Source organism: Nyctereutes procyonoides, unplaced genomic scaffold (genome assembly GCF_905146905.1).
Source record: "Nyctereutes procyonoides isolate TBG_1078 unplaced genomic scaffold, NYPRO_anot_genome, whole genome shotgun sequence".
Classification (NCBI taxonomy): Eukaryota; Metazoa; Chordata; class Mammalia; order Carnivora; family Canidae; genus Nyctereutes; species Nyctereutes procyonoides.
The window spans coordinates 22360174-22380102 of NW_026575135.1; the positions used below are offsets into that span (position 1 = coordinate 22360174).

At 39.1% G+C, this 19929-nt stretch overlaps 1 protein-coding gene across 1 annotated transcript in view; it reads right to left on the bottom strand.

The window, feature by feature from the left end:
* The window catches only part of LOC129494568 (phospholipid-transporting ATPase FetA-like), a 105820-nt gene that overhangs the window by 20895 nt on the left and 64996 nt on the right, over nucleotides 1–19929 (bottom strand). Inside the window, exons 14-16 of the mRNA XM_055301496.1 lie at nucleotides 15425–15590; nucleotides 4476–4664; nucleotides 3475–3590 (exon numbers count right to left, since the gene is read on the bottom strand). Of these exons, the coding sequence (XP_055157471.1) occupies nucleotides 3475–3590; nucleotides 4476–4664; nucleotides 15425–15590 (471 nt within the window). The remainder of the gene's footprint in view (nucleotides 1–3474; nucleotides 3591–4475; nucleotides 4665–15424; nucleotides 15591–19929) is intronic.

Here is a 19929-nt window from a genome sequence, read left to right on the forward strand (position 1 = left end):
ACAACTATTTTTTGTAAGCATATATTGATTTTATTTTCCTCTTTCCCTGCTTTCCTTCAAGCATCTAACAGGCACCTCAAAAGCACACACACGTGTATATTTGTCTACAGCTGATTGGCTCAATTGATTGACAGTCACAGCCAGTAGTGTTAATGATATTTCACTACTGAAATGCTCTCTGGGTGAATTAGTATTGTTTTGTTCTGTGTCCACCAATATATCCTAACTAACCACAGTTAACTATCTTGCAAGTATAGTCTTGGTCATAAGGTGAACCAGATTAGAGTGAGTAGTTTAAGGGCAGAACTCTAATCCAACTGAGGGTGGGTTAGAAGATTTTTATGTACTGAGAACTGCACATGAATAAAAATTCTACATGATCACTATCATAGTGAACTGCAAAATAATTCACTTTAGCATTATAAGAACAAAGAGAAAAAGAATTTATCTTCTTGATATTCTGTATTAGTTCCCTGTGAAACTCCTGAGTGACATTAGCTGTCAGGTAAAATGAACATAAAACAGTGCATGTATGGAATGCCATCCCTTAAACCTCTGTAGTGTTAGCAGATGAAGCTATGAAAAGAAGCCTGAGAGAAGATCTCAGAGACTTCTTAGAAGGAAAAAATATGGCAGAAGCTGCTCTTGCATAGGATAGTAAATGAGATCTTATAAGCTAACAACACACTGATTCTTTTTTTAAAGATTTTATTTACTTGAGAGAGAGAGAGAGAGAGAGAGAGAGAGAGAGAGAGAGAGAACAAGCAGGGGGTAGGGGCAGAGAGAGAAGCAGACTCTTCACTGAGCAGGGAGCCTGACACGGGGCTGGATCCCAGGACCCTGAGGTAATGATCTGAACTGAAGGCAGACGCTTAACCAACTGAGCCACCCAGGAGCCCCATACAGATTCTTAATCCATTTAACAAATAATTTAGGGATCCCTGGGTGGCTCAGCGATTTAGCGCCTGCCTTCGGCCCAGGGCATGACCCGGGAGTCCCAGGATCGAGTCCCACAAAGCTCCCTGCATGGACCCTGCTTCTCTCTCTGCCTGTGTCTCTTCCTCTCTCTCTCTGCATCTCTAATGAATAAATAAATAAAATATTTAAAAAACAAACAAAAAAAACCCAAATAATTTAGCAGTCTGTGTTGAAGTTATTTCTTACTTACCCTTTACTTGTGTTTTTTTTTTCCTTTTCTATTATGGTGGGTAAACTAGGGCCCTGAGGCCAAATCCTGACTGCTCCTTGCTTTTATTTTTTTTTTAAGATCTTATTTATTCATGAAAGACACACACACACATGCACACACACACATACACACAGACACACACACACAGAGACAGAGAGAGAGACACACACAGGCAGAGGGAGAAGCAGGCTCCATGCCAGGAGCCTGATGTGGGACTTGATCCTGGTACTCCAGGATCACTCCCTGAGCCGAAGGCAGGCGCTAAACCGCTGAGCCACCCAGGGATCCCTACCCCTTGTTTTTATATGAACTGTTTGGTGATTTCTGTCTTAGAGGGCTTAGAGCTGTGCTTTTGTAGGACTTTTTGAAGCTTGACTCCTAAGTATAAGCTTCACTCTTACAAGTTTATCATCAGCAGTTAACATATTGTAGTGTAGTCAGGCTCCATTATGAGTGTCTATTAAAATGGGTGGCAGGATGTAGGTTAAAAGATCTGAAACAACTTTATGCCCCCTTTGGAGCCAGCCTGCTCTCTGAGAAGACACTCTAATTAATGTGTTGTGGAAGGTTAAAAGATAAGTTTTTCAGAGTAGCCCATAAAAAATACTGAGGCCTCTGGGAACCAGGATAGGACATAAGAACTGTCCTGTATGGAATACTGCATGGACTTTTTTTGAAAACTTGAAATATAATGTATAGATCATAAAATTCACACTTTTAAGGTATATAATTCAGTGGTTAAAAAATTATACTCATAAAGTTGTGCATCCATCACTACTATCTAATTCCAGAATACTTTGATCACTCCCAAAGGATATCCTGTACCCATTAGCCTTCATTCCCATTTTCTTTTCCCCTAGCACTTGGCAATCACTAACCTACTTATTTCTATAGATTTGCTTATTCTGAATATTTCATATAAATTAAATTATACAATATGTGGCCTTTTGTGATTCTCTTATTTCACTTAACATAATGTTTCAAGACTCATATGCATGTATCAGTAGGTCATTCCTTTTTGGGACTGAATAATATTTGTTGTTTAGACATACATTTTATTGATCTATTTATCCATGCCATTCATGATGGGCATTTGGGTTGTTTCTACTTTTTCACTATTATAGATAATGCTGCTCTAAACATTTGTGTACAAATTTTTGTGTGGATGTATATTTTCATTTCTTTTGGGACTACACCTAGGACTGGAATTGCTAGGTCACATGATTACTCTATGTTTAACTTTTTCTGCCAGACTGTTTTCTAAAATGGCTGCCACATGGAGTGCCTGGGTGGCTTAGTCCATTAAAATGGTTGCATCATTTTATATTTCCATCAGCAATGTATGAAGGTTACAATTTTTCTATATCTTTGCCATTAATTATTATTATCTGATCATCTAGCTATCCTGGCAGTTGTGAAGTAGTCTCTTGAGGTTTTGATTTGCAGTTCCCTATGGGCAAATTAAACTGGGTATCTTTTCATGCGCTTATTGACTATGTGTTCTTTGGCTTCTGATTAATTGTTAATGTGGATCAAGCCAAGCATTTTCTCCAATCTATTTCTTCTTAAAAAAATTTCTTTTTCTGATCTGCCCTCCCATCCCATCCTCGGTACTATTCCCTTAATCCTTTATATACCTAGTTTCTACTCATGAATAGAAATCCTGGAGGGTATAGATTTAGTTTTCCTTTCCAGTGCCAGAAGGCTGGAGCCACTGTCTTTCAGATAGATCTCAAATCCTACTAACTAGATGGTGGAAGTAGGGTAGGGTAGTCGGGGCGGGAGGTTACCCCTGGGGATTCTAATCTTGTGCTAACAGAAGACAGTGACAAAAAACATTTCCCTAAATAGCCCACATCTGGTGCTTTCTGCTCCATGCCTTCAAAGATGTGTATTCTCATCATAGCTGGTGAGATAGGGCTTCCCATATCAATATGCCCAATTCCAAAGCAAATTCTAGGTCTGACCATGGGACCTCTTGAGCCAGGAATCACAGAGAATACTAGTTGATTGTGGTAAGTGCTCCTACAGACACACTCCTCATCCTGTGTCATCTAACATCCTACAGACACACTCCTCATCCTGTGTCATCTAACTTCTTGACACAGAAGTTAGCAATGTAGTCAGTAGGAGTACCACAGAATGAAGTAGTTTTAATTCTTGTCAATTAAAGAGACATAAACACATCCATACAGAAATACATGGATGTAAAGACATATGTGAAAACATAATCCATGTACAAAGAGCCACCCACAGCTTCCCTCCCCTGCAACCTTAACACTTACATCTAAATGTTCCATAGTCACATCTCTGAGGGATCTACAGGATGGATGGAGCAGCTGACAGAGGATGGTGTCTGCACCCTTGCAGAACAACATTACTCGATCTTCAGGTGTCCTCACTAAGAATAAACAAATAAAGCAGAGTAACTATATACATCCATTGTTACAAGAACTTGTTTGGGCCACTGAGGGATGGCATGAGGTTGTTCCCATGATATTTGTTTCTGATTCTTCTGGGGGCTAAGCACTCAATGAGTGGTCACAGAAGGTTAGGGCTGGTGAGAGTGGGAGGAGACCTTACAGAACCAGCTTTTCTATGGGTTCAATATCATCTGTGGAAGTCTGATGCAGAATCACATTTAGCTTCCCAAGTCCAAGTTCCAGACCAAGGTCCATATCCAGTAAGGACCAAGAATTAAGAATGACCTCTTCCTCTTCAGTCTGAGGCTCAAACTAATTGAGAGTAAGATAGTATGAATTTCTCTTATATTGTGTGCCCCTATCTCTACTCTAAGTTCAGGGTTTATGGATTTATTCTCTGTTCTTATCTTGGCTTTGGGGGTTCAGACAAGCCATGACTCAGGAACAATAAAGAAGTATATGGTAGCAGACTCCCAAGGAGAAAATATATAGAGTATGTGAGGGAGAAAGTAGGAATGGCCTTGTGTTTGTATTTGAGGCATGATACCTTTGAGAAAGCATGTGAGTGGAAGAAAACATTTGTGTGCATATAAAAGGAACTCTGTATATGAATGTGTATAAAAGACAAATAAGTGGGATCCCTGGGTGGCGCAGCGGTTTGGCGCTTGCCTTTGGCCCAGGGCGCGATCCTGGAGACCCGGGATCGAATCCCATGTCGGGCTCCCGGTGCATGGAGCCTGCTTCTCCCTCTGCCTGTGTCTCTGCCTCTCTCTGTCTCTGTCTCTTGTGAATAAATAAATAAAATCTTTAAAAAAAAAAAAAAGACAAATAAGGGGAGAGGACCTACCAGGAGGGGCACCTACCAATAACAGACATCCTCTTGCGCACATTGTTGAAGTCCAAAATAGCCAGCAGTTGGTAGACTTTGGTCTCACCCATTTCAACTACCATGATTGTCTCAGATGTGCGGGAACAGAACACAAAGCCAAAGTTCCTGGCTGCAGTGACAAGGGCACCTTCATCTGGGGACTGGGCCTGGTACGCCAGATTACCTGGAAGGAGAGAAGATGGCAACCAGAGCCCACAGAGATGTGCAGCTGAAATCAATCCAGAAGGGACACCAAGGGGCTTATATAAAGATAGAGCCCAAGGGGGGACATTTTTCTTCAAACTTCCTCACAAGTTTGGCTCTAAGAGGCCAGGTTGTATACAGGTCAGTTTTTTTTTTCTCCTTTCCAATATTTTCAGTGTATTTCACAGACCTGAGTCAGTATTACAGAGGTACATGGGACATGCAATATACACAAATGAACAAAACATAGTTCATTCTCTGATTTTAATGGGTAAAGATGGGTCAGGGTGCTTGTTAAAATGCAAGTTCCTGGGCCCTACTCAAACTTACTGAATCTAGAATCATGAAATTTGGGAGGAGGGAGGAGGAAACTGAATTTTTAACAAATCTCCTGGGTGAGTTTCATGTAGGTTGTTCTGTGTAAATTGTTCCTACATAAGACTGGCTACACTTTGATGAACATTCCTATAAAATAGGACAATAAGGATAGGATATATAGAACATGACAAATGGAATGATGATAATAAGACTGAAAAAAATATATATATGAGTATTGTGGGAGTAGGAGACCTTAGTTTTGTCTGGTCCCAGGAATTCAGCTAGGTAGCTATTAAATCATTTTAAACACCTGCAAACTCAACTGAAAATCTAAGAAAAGAATAGCTGCAACTCTACAAAGAGAAAAGCGATCACTTTCTGCAAGGTAGGAGGTGTGAAGAAATGAATCTGAGGTGATACATGGGAAAATAAACCTTGCGGGGAGGGACTGACGGGGAGGGATCCTCCATCAGTTAGCTACCGGGACATGACATAGCAGCTGAGTGCAAATCAGAACTTTTAGAAGTCTGCTTCGGTGAGGGACGCCCATGCCTGAAAGGTGCTCAGGCAGTGAAGCAGAGGCAGAATCCTAGGTGGGACAGTGTGTTTCAGGAAGACCGAGGGGCGCCTGAGTGCACAGAGTTCCCAGACATTGGAACGGGGAAGCCAGCTGGAATCAGTGAGCCCAGAAGTGGGCTCTCAGCTTGTGGCTGCCATTAACCTGGAACTGTTACAGTTGGCATGACTGCTTTCAGAGCAGGGGCCTAACAAACAGCAGAACCAGTGAGACCTCCCTTCCTCCCCTGGGAAGAACGGTGCAGAAGTGTGTTGCAAGGCACACAAACAGGGTTGTGTGCCTGAGAAAGAAATGCTCAGTCATGGGTTGGGTGAGCACAGAGCGCAGACAGAAACCAGTGAGACAGGAGTGACTGACTGCTTTTCCCTGAGGGTGCACAGAAGTGGGGGGGCAAGCTTCCCGCTAGAGGCTAGAGATTGGGAGGCTGCCATTTGCATTCTCATCCTTTAAAGCTACACAGAAAGGCTTTGGGAAACAAAAGCCACAAAGAGCAATCTGGAGCTGATTACTTAGCCTGACACCCTAGCCAGGGCAGTGCAATCTATGCTTCCCGCCTCCTCACCCCCATCACGGGCAAAGACACTTGAGAATCAGCGCAAAAGGCCATGCCCTCAGAATAGCAGTGAAAACATCCAGCCAAGACCATGTTTGCCAATCATTGAGAACTGCAAAAAACTCCAATGCCAGGGGAATATAGCATATAGAAGTCATCGTTTATTTCCCCATGATTCTTTAGTCTTTAAATTTTAATCTTTTTCTTTCCTCTTTCAACCAATTTCTTATTGTATCAACTTTAAAAAAACTTTTTTAATTTTCATTTTTATAGTTATATTCTATCCTTTCATTGCATTTAATTTTATTTTTGTATATATGTAAGTTTTTCTTTACAATTTTGGGATGTAGTTTCTTCTAAAAGGCCAAAATTTAACCAGAGTCTATTGTATGGCTCTGTTCTTTTCACCTGTCTGATCATATTTGCTTTTTTTCCTTTTTTTCTCCTTTTTTTCTGTTTTGTTCAACTTTTATTTTATTTTATTTTTTTTAGATTTTATTTATTTATTCATGAGAGTCACAGAGAGGCAGAGACACAGGCAGGGGAGAAGGAGACTCCCTGTGGGGAGCCTGATGTGGTACTTGATCACAGGATCCCGGGATCATGACCTGAGCCAAAGGCAGACTGGTCAACCGCTGAGCCACCAAGGCATCTCTAGAGTTTTTTTTTTTTTTTAAGATTTTATTTATTTATTTATTCATGATAGACAGAGAGAGAGAGAGAGAGAGAGAGAGAGAGAGAGAGAGGCAGAGACACAGGCAGAGGGAGAAGCAGGCTCCATGATGGGAGCCCGACGTGGGACTTGATCCTGGGACTCCAGGATCACGCCCTGGGCCAAAGGCAGGTACTGAACCACTGAGCCTCCCAGGGATCCCCCCTAAAGTCTTTTTTAAAAAGATTTATTCATGAGAGACACAGAGGGAGACAGGCAGAGACATAGGCAGAGGGAGAAGCAGGCTCCCTGCAGGGAGCCCCATGGGGGACTCCATCCCTGGACCCAGGATCATACCCTGAGCCGAATGCAGATGCTCAACTGCTAAGCCACCCAGGCATCCATTGTTAAAATCTTTTTAGATTTTCATCTTTACAGTCACATTTTATCCTTTCAATGTATTTAATTTTATTTTTGTATATATATGTTTTCTTTCTTTACAATTTTGAGATGTAGTGTCTTCTAACAGATCAAAATACACTCGGGATATAGTATATTGGTCTGTTCTGTTCACCTATATGTTTGTATTCCTTTTTTTTGTCTTTTAATTTTCACTTTTACAGTTACACTCTATCCTTTCATTGTATTTAATTTTTATGGACATATAAAGGTTATGGACATATAAAGGTTTTGGACATATAAGATTTTCTTTCATTAAAATTTTGGGATCTGGTTTTCTAACAAATGGACCAAAATACACACAAGATCCAGTGAATTGCTCTATTGTGTTCACCTGTCTGATTATATTTTATTAAAAAAAATTTCTTTTCAGTTTCAAATCTCTTCTGAGTTATTTAGTGTATATTTCTCTGAGGTCATTGTTGCCATTTTAGTATTTAAAAATTTTTTTTATTGGAATTCAATTTGCCAACATATAGCATAACACCCAGTGCTCATCCCGTCAAGTGCCCCCCTCAGTGCCCATCACCATTTTAGTATTTTGTTATCTCATTCATCTATTCTTCTCTGGAAAGAATGAGAAGATGGAGAAACTCACCTCAAAAAAAGAGAACAAGAGGCAGTACTGACTGCCAGGGAACTAATCAATATAGACATAAGTAAGATGTCAGAACTAGAGTTCAGAATAACAATTATAAAGATACTAGCTGGGCTGGAAAAAAAGCATAGATGACACTAGAGAATCCCTTCTGGGAGAAATAAAAGAATTAAAATCTAGTTAAGTTGAAATAAAAAAGGCTATTAATAAAATGCAATAAAAATGGCGGCCCTAACTGCTAGTATAAATTAGGCAGAAGAGAGAATTAGTGACATAAAAGAGAAAATGATGGAGAATAAAGAAGCTGAGAAAAAAGAGAGATAAGCAACAACTGGATCACGAGAGGAGAATTTGAGAGATAATACCATAAAGTGAAACAATATTAGAATAATTGGGATCCCAGAAGAAGAGAAGAGAGAAGAGGGAAGAAAGTAAACTGGAGCAAATTATAGCAGAGAACTTCCGTAATCTGGGGAAGGAAACAGGCATTCAAATCTGGGAGGAACAGAGAACCCCCCTCAAAATCAGTAAAAATAGGTCAACATCCCAACATACAACAGTGAAACTTGCAAATCTCAGAGACAAAGAGAAAATCCTGAAAGCAGCTAGGGACAGGAGGTCTGTAACCTACAAGGGCAGAAATAGTAGACTGGCACCTGACCTATCCACAGAGAGCTGGTAGGCCAGAAAGGACCAGTATGATATATTCAGGGTGCTAAATGAGAAAAATACACAGCCAACAATACATTATCCAGCTAGGATGTCATTCAAAATAGAAGGAGAAATAAAAAACTTCCAGAACAAACAGAAACTAAAAGAATGTGTGATAACCAAACCAGCCCTACAAGAAATATTAAAAGGAATCCTTTAAGTGAAGAGAGAGTCCTGAAGTAACACAGACCAGAAAGGAACAGAGACGATATACAGAAACAATGACTTTACAGGTAATATAATGGCACTAAATTCATATCTTTCAATAGTTACTCTGAATGTAAATGCACTAAATTCCCCAATCAAAAGACACAGGGTATCAGATTGGATAAAAATGCAAGACCCACTGATATGCTGTCTGTAAGAGACTCATTTTAGACCCAAAGACATCTTTAGACTGAAAGTGAGGGGGTGGAGAACCATTTATCATGCTAATGGACATCAAAAGAAAGTTGGGGTGGCAATCCTTATATCAGACAAATTAGATTTTAAGCTAAAGACTATAATAAGAGATGAGGAAGGACACTATATCATAAAGGGTCTATCCAACAAGAATATCTAACAATTGTAAATATTTATGCCCTAACATGGGAACAGCCAATTATATAAGTCAATTTATAACAAAATTAAGGAAACATATCAATAATAATACAGTAATAGTTGAGGACTTTAACACCACACTCACTGCAATGGACAGATAATCTAAGCAGAAGATCAACAAGGAAACAAGGGCTTTGAATAACACACTGGACCAGATGGGCTTCTCAGATATATACAGAACATTCCATTCTAAAGCAATAGAATACACATTCTTCTTGAATGCATATGGAAAATTCTCCAAAACAGATCACATACTGGGTCACAAATCAGGTCTCAACTAGTACCAAAGAATTGGAATCATTCCCTGCATATTTTCATACCACAATGGTTTGAAACTGAAAATCACAAAAGGAAATACGGAAAGCACTCAAATACATGGAGGCCAAAGAACATCCTACCAAAGAATGAATGGGTCAACCAGGAAATTAAAGAAGAATTTAAAAAATTAACAGAAACAAATGAAAATGAAAACACAACTGTTCAAAACCTTTGGGATGCAACAATGGTGGTCCTAAGAGGGAAGTATATAGCAATACAAGCCTTTCTTAAGAAATAAGAACCTTATACCTAAAAGGGCTGGAGAAAGAACAGCAAATAAAGCCTAAACCCAGCAGAAGAGAATTAATAAAGATTTTAGAGCAGAAATCAATGGAAATAGAAACCAAAAGAACAGTAGACTAGATCAATGAAACTAAGAGGTGGTTCTTTGAATGAATTGAATGAATTAATAAAATTGATAAACCCCTGGCCAAACTTATCAAAAAGAAAAGAGAAAGGACCCAATGACCCAAATAAATAAAATCATGAATGAAAGACGGGAGATCACAACCAACACTGAAGAAGTACAAACAATTATAAAAGCATAATATGAGTTACTATATGCCAACAAATTAGGCATTCTAAAAGGAATGGATGCAATCCTAGAGACATATAAACCACCAAAACTGAAACAGGAAGAAATAGAAAACCTGAGCAGACCTCTAACCAGAAAGGAAATTGAAGCAGTAATTAAGAGTCTTCCAACAAGAGTCCAGGGTCAGATGACTTCCCATCTTGGAATTCTACCAAAAGGGAATTCTACCCAAGGGGAATTCTACCAAACATTTAAAGAATTAATACCTATTTTTCTGAAGCTGTTTCAAAAAAATAGAAATGGAGGAAAACTTTTTTTTTAATTTTATTTTTTTATTTATTTATGATACTCACACACACACACACACACACACACAGAGAGAGAGAGAGAGAGAGAGAGAGAGAGGCAGAGACACAGGCAGAGGGAGAAGCAGGCTCCATGCACCGGGAGCCCGACGTGGGATTCGATCCCGGGTCTCCAGGATCGCGCCCTGGGCCAAAGGCAGGTGCCAAACCGCTGCGCCACCCAGGGATCCCTGGAGGAAAACTTCTAAACTCATTCTATACAGCCAGCATTATCTTGATCTCAAAACCAAAGACCCCACAAAAAAGGAGAATTACAGACCAGTATCCCTGATGAACATGGATGCAAAAATTCTCACCAAAATACTAGCCAATATGATCCAACAGTTCATTAAAAGGATTTTCACCATGACCAAGTAGGATTTATTCCTGGGCTGCAAGCATGGCTCAATATCTGCAAATCAATCAATGGGATACACTACATTAATAAAAGAAAGGACAAGAACAATGTGATCCCCTCAACTGATGCAGAATAAGCATATGATAAAGTACAGCATCTTTTCCTCAGTAAAGCTCTTCATAGAAGGGACATACCTCAATATCATAAAAGCCATCTATAAAAAAACCACAGCAAATATCATTATCAATGGGGAAAAACTGAGAGCATTTCCCCTAAGATCAGGAACATGGCAGGGATGTCTACTCCCACCACCACTGTTCAACATAGTACTAGAAGTCCTAGCCTCAGCAATCAGACAAAATAAATAAAAAGCATCTGAATTAACAAAGAAGACATGAAACTTTCACTCTGCAGATGATGTAATACTCTATATGGAAAACCCAAAAGACTCCACCCCCAAAATTGCTAGAACTCATGTAAGGTTCAGCAAAGTCACAGGATATATCAACGCACAGAAATTAGTTGAATTTCAATACACTGACAATGAGACAGAAGAAAGAAATTACGGAGTCAATCCCAAATACAATTGCACCCAAACCCATAAGATACCTAGGAATAAACCTAACCAAAGGGGTAAAGAATCTGTACTCAGAAAACTATAGAACACTCAAGAAAGAAATTAAGGAAAACAAAAAGAAATAGAAAAACATTCTATGCTCATGGATTGGAAGAACAAACATTGTTAAAATGTCTATGCTACCTAAAGCAATCAATGCATTCAATGCAATCCCTATCAAAATTCCATCAATTTATTTCATACAGTTGGAACAAATAATTCTAAAATTTGTATGGAACCAGAGAAAGATCCCAAATAGTCAAAGGAATATTGAAAAAGAAAACCAAAACTGGTGGCATCAGCATTGTGGCCTTCAAGCTGTATTACAAAGCTATAATCATCAAGACAGTATGGTAGTGGCACAAAAACAGACACATAGATCAATGGAACAGAATAGAGAACCCGAAAATGGACCCTCAACTCTGTAGTCAACTAACCTTTGACAAAGCAGAAAAGACTATCCAATGGGAAAAAGACAGTATCTTCAACAAATGGTGTTGGGAAAATTAGATAGCCACGTGCAGAAGAATGAAACTGGACCATTTTCTTTCACAGTACACAAAAATAAATTCAAAAGGGATGACAAACCTAAATGTGAAACAGGAATTCATCAAAATCCTAGAGAACACAGGCAGCAACCTTTATGACCTTGGCTGCAGCAACATCGTACTAGGCATGTCTCCAAAGGCAAGGGAACAAAAACAAGAATGAACTATTGGAACTTCATCAAGATAAAAAGCTTTTGCACAGCAAAGGAAACAGTTGACAAAACCAAAAAGCAACCTACAGGATGGGAGAAGATATTTGCAAATGACATATCAGATAAAGGGCTAGTATCCAAAATCTATAAAGAACTTATCAAACTCAGCATCCAAAGAACAAAAAATCCAGTCAAGAAATGGGCAGAAGACATGCACAGACATTTCTCCAAAGACATACAAATAAATGGCCAACAGACACATGAACAACTACTCCACATCACTCAGCATCAAGGAAATACAAATGAAAACCACAATGAAATACCATTTCACACTACTCAGAATGACTAAAATGAGGAAACAACAGGTATTGATGAAGATGTGGAGAAAGGGGAACCCTCTTACACTGTTGGTTTGAATGCAAGCTAGAGCAGCCACTCTGGAAAACAGTACGGAAGTTCCTCAAAAAGTTGAAAGCAGTGCTACCCTATGACCCAGCAATTGCACTACTGGGTATTTATGCCAAAGATACAAATACAGCGATCTGAAGGGGCACCTGCACCCCAATGTTTATAGCAGCAATGTCCACAATAGCCAAACTACGGCAAAAGCCCAGATGTCCACCAACAGATGAATGGATAAAAGATGTGGTATATATATAATGGACTCAGCCATAAAAGAAGAAAGAAAGAAAGAAAGAAAGAAAGAAAGAAAGAAAGAAAGAAAGAAAGAAAGAAAGAAAAAAGAAAGAAAGAAGAAAGAAAGAAAGAAAGAAAGAAAGAAAGAAAGAAAGAAGAAATGTTGCTATTTGCAACAATATGTTTGGAACTAGAGGATATTATGCTAAGCGAAATAAATCAATCAGAGAAATACAATTATCATATGATCTCACTCATATATGGAACTTAAGAAACAAAACAGAGGATCTAGGGGAAGCGAGGAAAAAATAAAACAAGATGAAATCCGAGAGGGAGACAAACCATGAGACTCTTAGTCATAGGAAAAAGCTGGAGTGGAGCAGGATGGGATGGCATAACTGGGTGATGGACATTAAGGAGGGCATGTGATGTAATGAGTACTGGGTATTATATAAGATTGATGAATCACTGACCTCTATGTCTGAAACCAATAATACGTTATATGTTAATTACCTGAATTTAAATAAAATATAAAAAATAAATGACTATTTTCACCTTTGAAACTCTTACCCTGGGAAGCTAAATGACTCACTCTGTTGAATCAGTCTTTCAACTTGATGGGATGAGCACTGGGTGTTATTCTGTATGCTGGCAAATTGAACACCAATAAAAAATAAATTTATTATTAAAAAAAAGAATGAGTCTTTCAATCTTATGTTACTCAAGGTATTTCTGTAACTCTTCTTTAATTTTTTTTACAGCAGAGTAAATTAAAATTTATTCTTTCCCATTTTTCCATTTATAAGCTGATTTTAACTCATAGTTTTCAGTGTCTATAGTTGAAAAAATACTTTCCTAGATTGTGAAGAAACATTTCAGAAAATTAACAACAAAAATCCTTGAATTCAATCCTCAGTTGTGACATATACTATTTTTTTTTCTCTCACAAACCACTGTATTCTAATAACTGCTTTAAATTATTTTGGTCAAAAAAACTATTTTGGTCATAAAGAGAATGGAATGAAAAACTCCACTGTGGGGATCCCTGGGTGGCTCAGTGGTTTAGCGCCTGCCTTTGGCCCAAGGCGCAATCCTGGAGTTCCGGGATCGAGTCCCACGTCGGGCTCCCGGCATGGAGCCTGCTTCTCTCTCTGCCTGTGTCTCTGCCTCTCTCTCTCTCTATGTCTATCATGAATAAATAAATAAAATCTTTAAAATTAAAAATAAAATAAAAACTGCACTGATCAATGCAAACAATGTAGCACCGAAAAATGCATAACCCATCTTTTAAAATATCACCACAACCTGAGGTATATTTTGGATCATTTCTCTTCTGAAGGTTAATTTGAGTTTTAAAAACAGTTATGTATCATTATAATCTTATAATTGTGAATAAGGCACATGGGACATATAATTTAGGTCAGACATAAGATGTATCTATGGGATAATGAGACTATTTACTTGTTTCCTACCTTGTCGCTTAAGGCAATAAACAAGGACAATTCCAAATATAATTCAAATAATAGCAACTTGTTAGACTGTCAGGTCCAGAGACACCTGTGGTGGGGTGGGATCTCATGGTGTCAAGAGACATGAGATGTGGCTTCTTATCTCTGCCTTCTTAACTATAGGATTTTAGGCAACTCATTTAATCTCTTTTAGCTTCAGTGTCCTTCTCTATACTACTGAGGTCGTTTTTCTTGTTCTGTTTACTTAAGAGGGCTGTTATGAAGATTGTGGGATATAACATAAATGCAATCAATTTGTAAAACTCTAAAGTTATATACAAATATAAGGTATTACTAAGGGTAGTATTATATTAAAGGTATATTGACTTTAAAGGATATAATTTATTTGGTTGCCTAAATTCTGATTTGTTACACACACACACACGTCTTCCTAATTTTTTTTTAATTTTTATTTATTTATGATAGTCACACACACACACAGAGAGAGAGAGAGAGAGAGAGAGAGAGGGAGAGAGAGGCAGAGACATAGGCAGAGGGAGAAGCAGGCTCCATGCACCGGGAGCCCGACGTGGGATTTGATCCCGGGTCTCCAGGATCGCGCCCTGGGCCAAAGGCAGGCGCTAAACCGCTGCACCACCCAAGGATCCCCAATTTTTTCTTTTTAAGTAGATTCCATATCCAGTGCAGAGCTCAACCTGGGGCCTGTATCCATGACCCTGAGATCAAGACCGGGATCAAGACCAAGAGTCAGATGCTCAACTGACTGAGCCACCCAAGTGCCCCAAAAGCCTTAATTTTTAATCAGTCATTTCCCATTCATTATTTCTAAAAGAGGTTTGAGTAAATTCATGGATGTCATAGTCATATTGATTACTAAAGAAACTAGAAACTAGGATATGTGGGGATACTGTAAAATTGTGAAGCAAGAAGAGGACAACTGAACTCATCCTTTAGGAAGTCTTGTCAGAGAAAATGGGGCTGATCTTGGGTACAATTCAGATAGGCTCTGTGACAGAACACTGCTGAATCTCAAGAGCAGAAGCTCTCTAGGTAGTATCAAGTTTGACTCCTATCCAATGACCGAATCTTCTTTAAGAATAAGAGGTTGTCTTCTACATGAATATCTCTAGTGACTATAAACTCACTACTTGTCTATCCGTTTCATTGCTAGACAATGTTCCCTATTAGAAAGCTCTTAGACTAAGTCATTACAAATGATATCAAACCAAGCCCCCTTTAGCCATCCTAGATTCTATGACATATGCTCAGTCAGTGAGGCCTTAGACCCCTCCTCACCTTCCACTTTTTCTTCCGACATCACAGTATGGCACAATGAGAGTGAGAGGAAAAACAGGTGCACCCAGCGGTCTCCTGTTTTCACTGCTTCCACCAAAGTCTTGTCATAAAATGAAAACTTAGGATCAGCCAGTTTGTTGTAGGAGAAGTCGACCTTTTCACTTTCCTGGAACATAAAAGCCAGAACAAACTTCTCAGTGGCAGTCTGACACTTTACAGAAGACCGATGTGGGGACAACTTCTGTAATATGATGAGAACTCTGAACTCTTAGGAGGAGGATGGGAAGAGAAAATCAAGATAAACGGAGGAAATTCTGCGCTGGTTTCTAAGGCCTTTGTAGCTCTGACCTGGACCATCCATTCACTTGGGCCAGAAAAGATCCATCCCACAGAAGACAAACTGAGCACTGCTTGACAGACCCTTCTGCTTCACTTTCTTCCCCAGCTACCCGGAATGATCAGTGGCCATCTTTAGGTTCTACTCTTCCAAGTCCCAAATCCATGATAATCAAACCTGAGGATATAAGGGTAGGTAATTGCTCCATAATAGTAAATGGGGTCTGGAAAAAGTTTTTTCTCTAGCTGCCCTGATTTTGGGTGCTGAAAAGGGAACAGAATTTTAAGTACAGTGATATCACTGTGTTGCACTACTTCTATTTAACTCCACGCAGGGTTAGAGAGGAATACTGTATGATAGAGGTAAGGTTGTATCATTTTACTTAACCCATCAGCATACCTGGTTCCTTATTGCTTCTAATCCTCATGGTCATTGCCCTTGTCTCAATCTTTGGACCTAATATTCACTAACATTTTCCTGGCTCCTTTAGATACAGACTCTCATTCTCCATTTCAGCTAGGCTTTTAGGCGCCTTGGGTAAATATTTTTTTCTGACTCAATTTGGCCCTGAAACACTATTATCTCCATCCTGGAGTGTCATGTTAGTGACAGACTTCTCCAATCCATACCAGAACTCTCAAGGATATTTCTCTAGTTCTTTGTAGTTGTGGTGCTACCTGTGTTGGGCCCCAATATGTCAAGTACAGTCAGAACTGTCCTCGTCATGCTATGTTGGGAAAAGGGAGTTTGTATTAAGCTATATTGGCTCTTTTCTATATCCCGCCTAGAAGGCGTTTTGTCATAGCAGTGATCAAGTATGGTCAGGTTCAGAGCCAAGCCCCAGACCTGACCAATCACAGAATTGTGAGCTCTGAAAGTTTGTGAGTTCAGTAATTTAAGATAATTCATTACATAGCATCTCCTGAGGCTTTTATAGAATTGGGCTCTTAAACTGGCATGTTCTTTGAAACTGAAGCTGGTGAGTGATGAGAGAAAAGTTGGAGAGGTAGGCATGAGGTAGATCCTGCATTGCCATTTACATGCAGTCCCTAGTCATAGCAATTTTCTGCTAGAAGTGCCATAATAGATTTGTGTCAGAGAAAGTCCTCTGGTAGCAGCATGGAGAATATATTGGAACTAGCAAGATGAGAAGCAGGGAGACCAGTTAGGAGGCCATTCAGTAATTCACAAGAGAAATGATGCAGTAACAATAAATACTAAATTAAGGGGAAGATTTGAAAATATAGGAAGGTAGAATTGATACAACATGGTATGAGGGGTGACCGAGGCAAAGAGTTAAGAAAAATTTTATATTTCTAATTGGGCCCCTGGATAGATGATAACACTATTCACTGAGATAGGATACCTATCAGGAAGAAGTTTTTGACAGGCTGAATTGGAGATACTTGAAGGACTTACAGATAGCAATGAAAGTAGACATATATAGTTTTGAAGCTTAGGTAAGATGTCTGAGCTGGTTTCTAATCTCCCCTTCCAGACAAGTAATGTTTGAGAACATTGGACTTGGCTGGATACAGGAGTGAGGCAGGGTGGGCTTGGAGCTGCAGTATAGCACAATCTGAGACAGCATTTATGCATAATTCTGAAACTGAAATCAAACATCCAGTTAAGGTTGAAAGGCAAATCCAGGTACTAGACAAAAGGATGGAAACTGGGATATCAGGTGAGAGGAAGGGGATTCAGAATGGAGGGTAGAGGTGGCAACTGAGGAACTCCTTGAGGTGCTGTGACATAGCTATAGATAGTTTTTATAAAATATTTTTAGTTTTGGCTGTGGGTGGGAGGGAGCTACAAAGGATTCCTTGGATAGATGGATTTGGAGGTCATTAGTAAGTAGGTGGTAGTTAAAGCCATGTAAATACATGAGATTATTCAGGGGAATTATACAGATGGGGAAGAGGTTCAATAAGAGAGGTTGAAGAACACCAGTACCTATGGCCAAGCTGATAGGAAAAAGCAATCAAATAGGAAGAAAAAAACAAGGGTTATTTAACAGAAGCCAATGGACAAGAAAACTTTAAGCAAAAGTGGAGTTTAAGTGTTAAAATCTGCAGAGAAGTTGGGTAAGGACATAAGAGCAAGGTAGTCATTAGTGACCTTGGCTAGGATAGTTTCAGTGGATATGACAGGACAGAGTCTGATTACAGAGAGTAGGTTGAAGAATGAAAGAAAGGTGAGGAGTTAGAGATCTCTGTAATTGCCTGTTTACTTATATGGCTCCTCCTTGAGTTGGCCAAGTCTCTGAAGGTAGGGAACAAGTCTCTTTTGTTTTCCTCCAACCATTAATATTTACTCAAAGTCTGACATATGGTTGATGCTCAGTAAGTATTTTGGACTGATGGAGACAGGTAATGGCCAGAGGGTAATGCAGGAATAGCTCTAAGTGCTTTTAAAAATATATGAATAAAGTAAAATATAAAAATTATTATTACTGGTTGCCTCTGGCTAATGGACTAAGGGTTATTTTAACTATTTTATTTTAAATTAATAGTCTTTTTATTTTTATTTATTTATTTATTTTTAAAGATTTTATTTATTTATTCATGAGAGACACACAGAGAGGCAGATACACAGGCAGAGGGACAAGCAGGCTCCCTGCAGAGAGCCCAACGCAGGATTTGATCCTGGGATCACATCCTGAGCTGAAGGCAGATGCTCAACCACTGAGCCACCCAGGCACCTCTAAATTAAGTCTTTTTTAAAATAGTCTTAGGTTATAGAAAAATTGAGCAGAAGTACATGGAGTTCCTTATACTCTCTCTCTCCTTTCTACTCCAATATCCCACATTAGTGTAGCACATTTGTTACAATTGAGGAACCAATATTGATACATTAGTATGAACTAAAGTCTATAGTTTACATTAGAATTTATTCTGTATTGTATAATTCTATGGGTTTTGAAACATGCATATTGTAATGAATCCACCATGACAATATCACACAGAATAGTTTCACTGCCCTAAAAATCTCCTGTGCACCAAAGCTTCATCTCTCTCTCCACCTCTCCCTAAACCCCTGGCAACCACTGATCTTTTTACTGTCTTTACTGTTTTACCCTTTCCAGAATGTCATATAGTTGGAATCATACAGTATATATAGCCTTTTCAGTTTGGCTTCTTTCATTTAACAATATGCATATTTTAAAAGATTTTGTTTATTTATTCATGAGAGACACACAGAGAGAGGCAGAGACATAGGCAGAGGGAGAGAAGCAGGCTTTCGGCAGGGAGCGTGATGTGGGACTCAATCTCAGTACCCCAGGATCACGACCTGAATCAAAGGCAGATACTCAACCACTGAGCCACCCAGGCATCCCTAGCAATATGCATTTAAAGTTCTTCCTTTTGTGTCTGTGTGTGGCTTGATAGTTCATTTCTTTTTGCTGCTGAATAATATTCCATTTTATGGATGTGCTAAGTATTTTTTTAAAGAAAGGGAAAACTTGAACTGAGGTGAAAAAACCACATAGGAAGATAAGTTTCAGGTATTAAGAAGGAGAACATAGAGGTTCCTGCAGAAGTAGGAAGGGATGGAATCTAGAATACAGAGATGAGTATTGAAAAAAAAAGTGATACCCTTTTCGGGGATGTAAACGTAGGCTATTTATGAATGGAAAAGGGTATTTAGCTGATAGTTGGAATTTTTCTCAGTAAAGTTGAAGACTATCATCTGCTGCATATTGAGGGTAGACGGGGGCATGGTAGAAGGCCTGAGAGTGGTGAATTCTTTAACAGTTAATGTGCAGAATTAAGTATGAAGCTGATCACAAATTAGTAAAAAATCATCCAAGTGGCACTGGACGCCTGGAAGTTGTTGGAGTCTCCGAGTTTTTAATGAGTCTCTGACCTCCAAAAACTGCTTGGTACTCTGAGATTAGGAACAGAGGTTTGGTTACTTAAAAGATGAGATTTGCTTGGTGATTAAAGAGAACAAGGAGTAGTAAGGTATTGAGAATGTTTATGAGCTTGGTACGGACAGGGGGCAAGAAAGGAAAGGAAATCAAGTCATGAAGGATTGACAGACTGGAGAAAAAGAGAGCTGAGGGTTTGTAAATCTTCCTAAGATAAGAAAGCAGGCAAAGCAGGAGTCAAGTACCAATAGGGATGGACAAATAAAGTGTGTGATCAGAGATCATGACAAGGGGGTA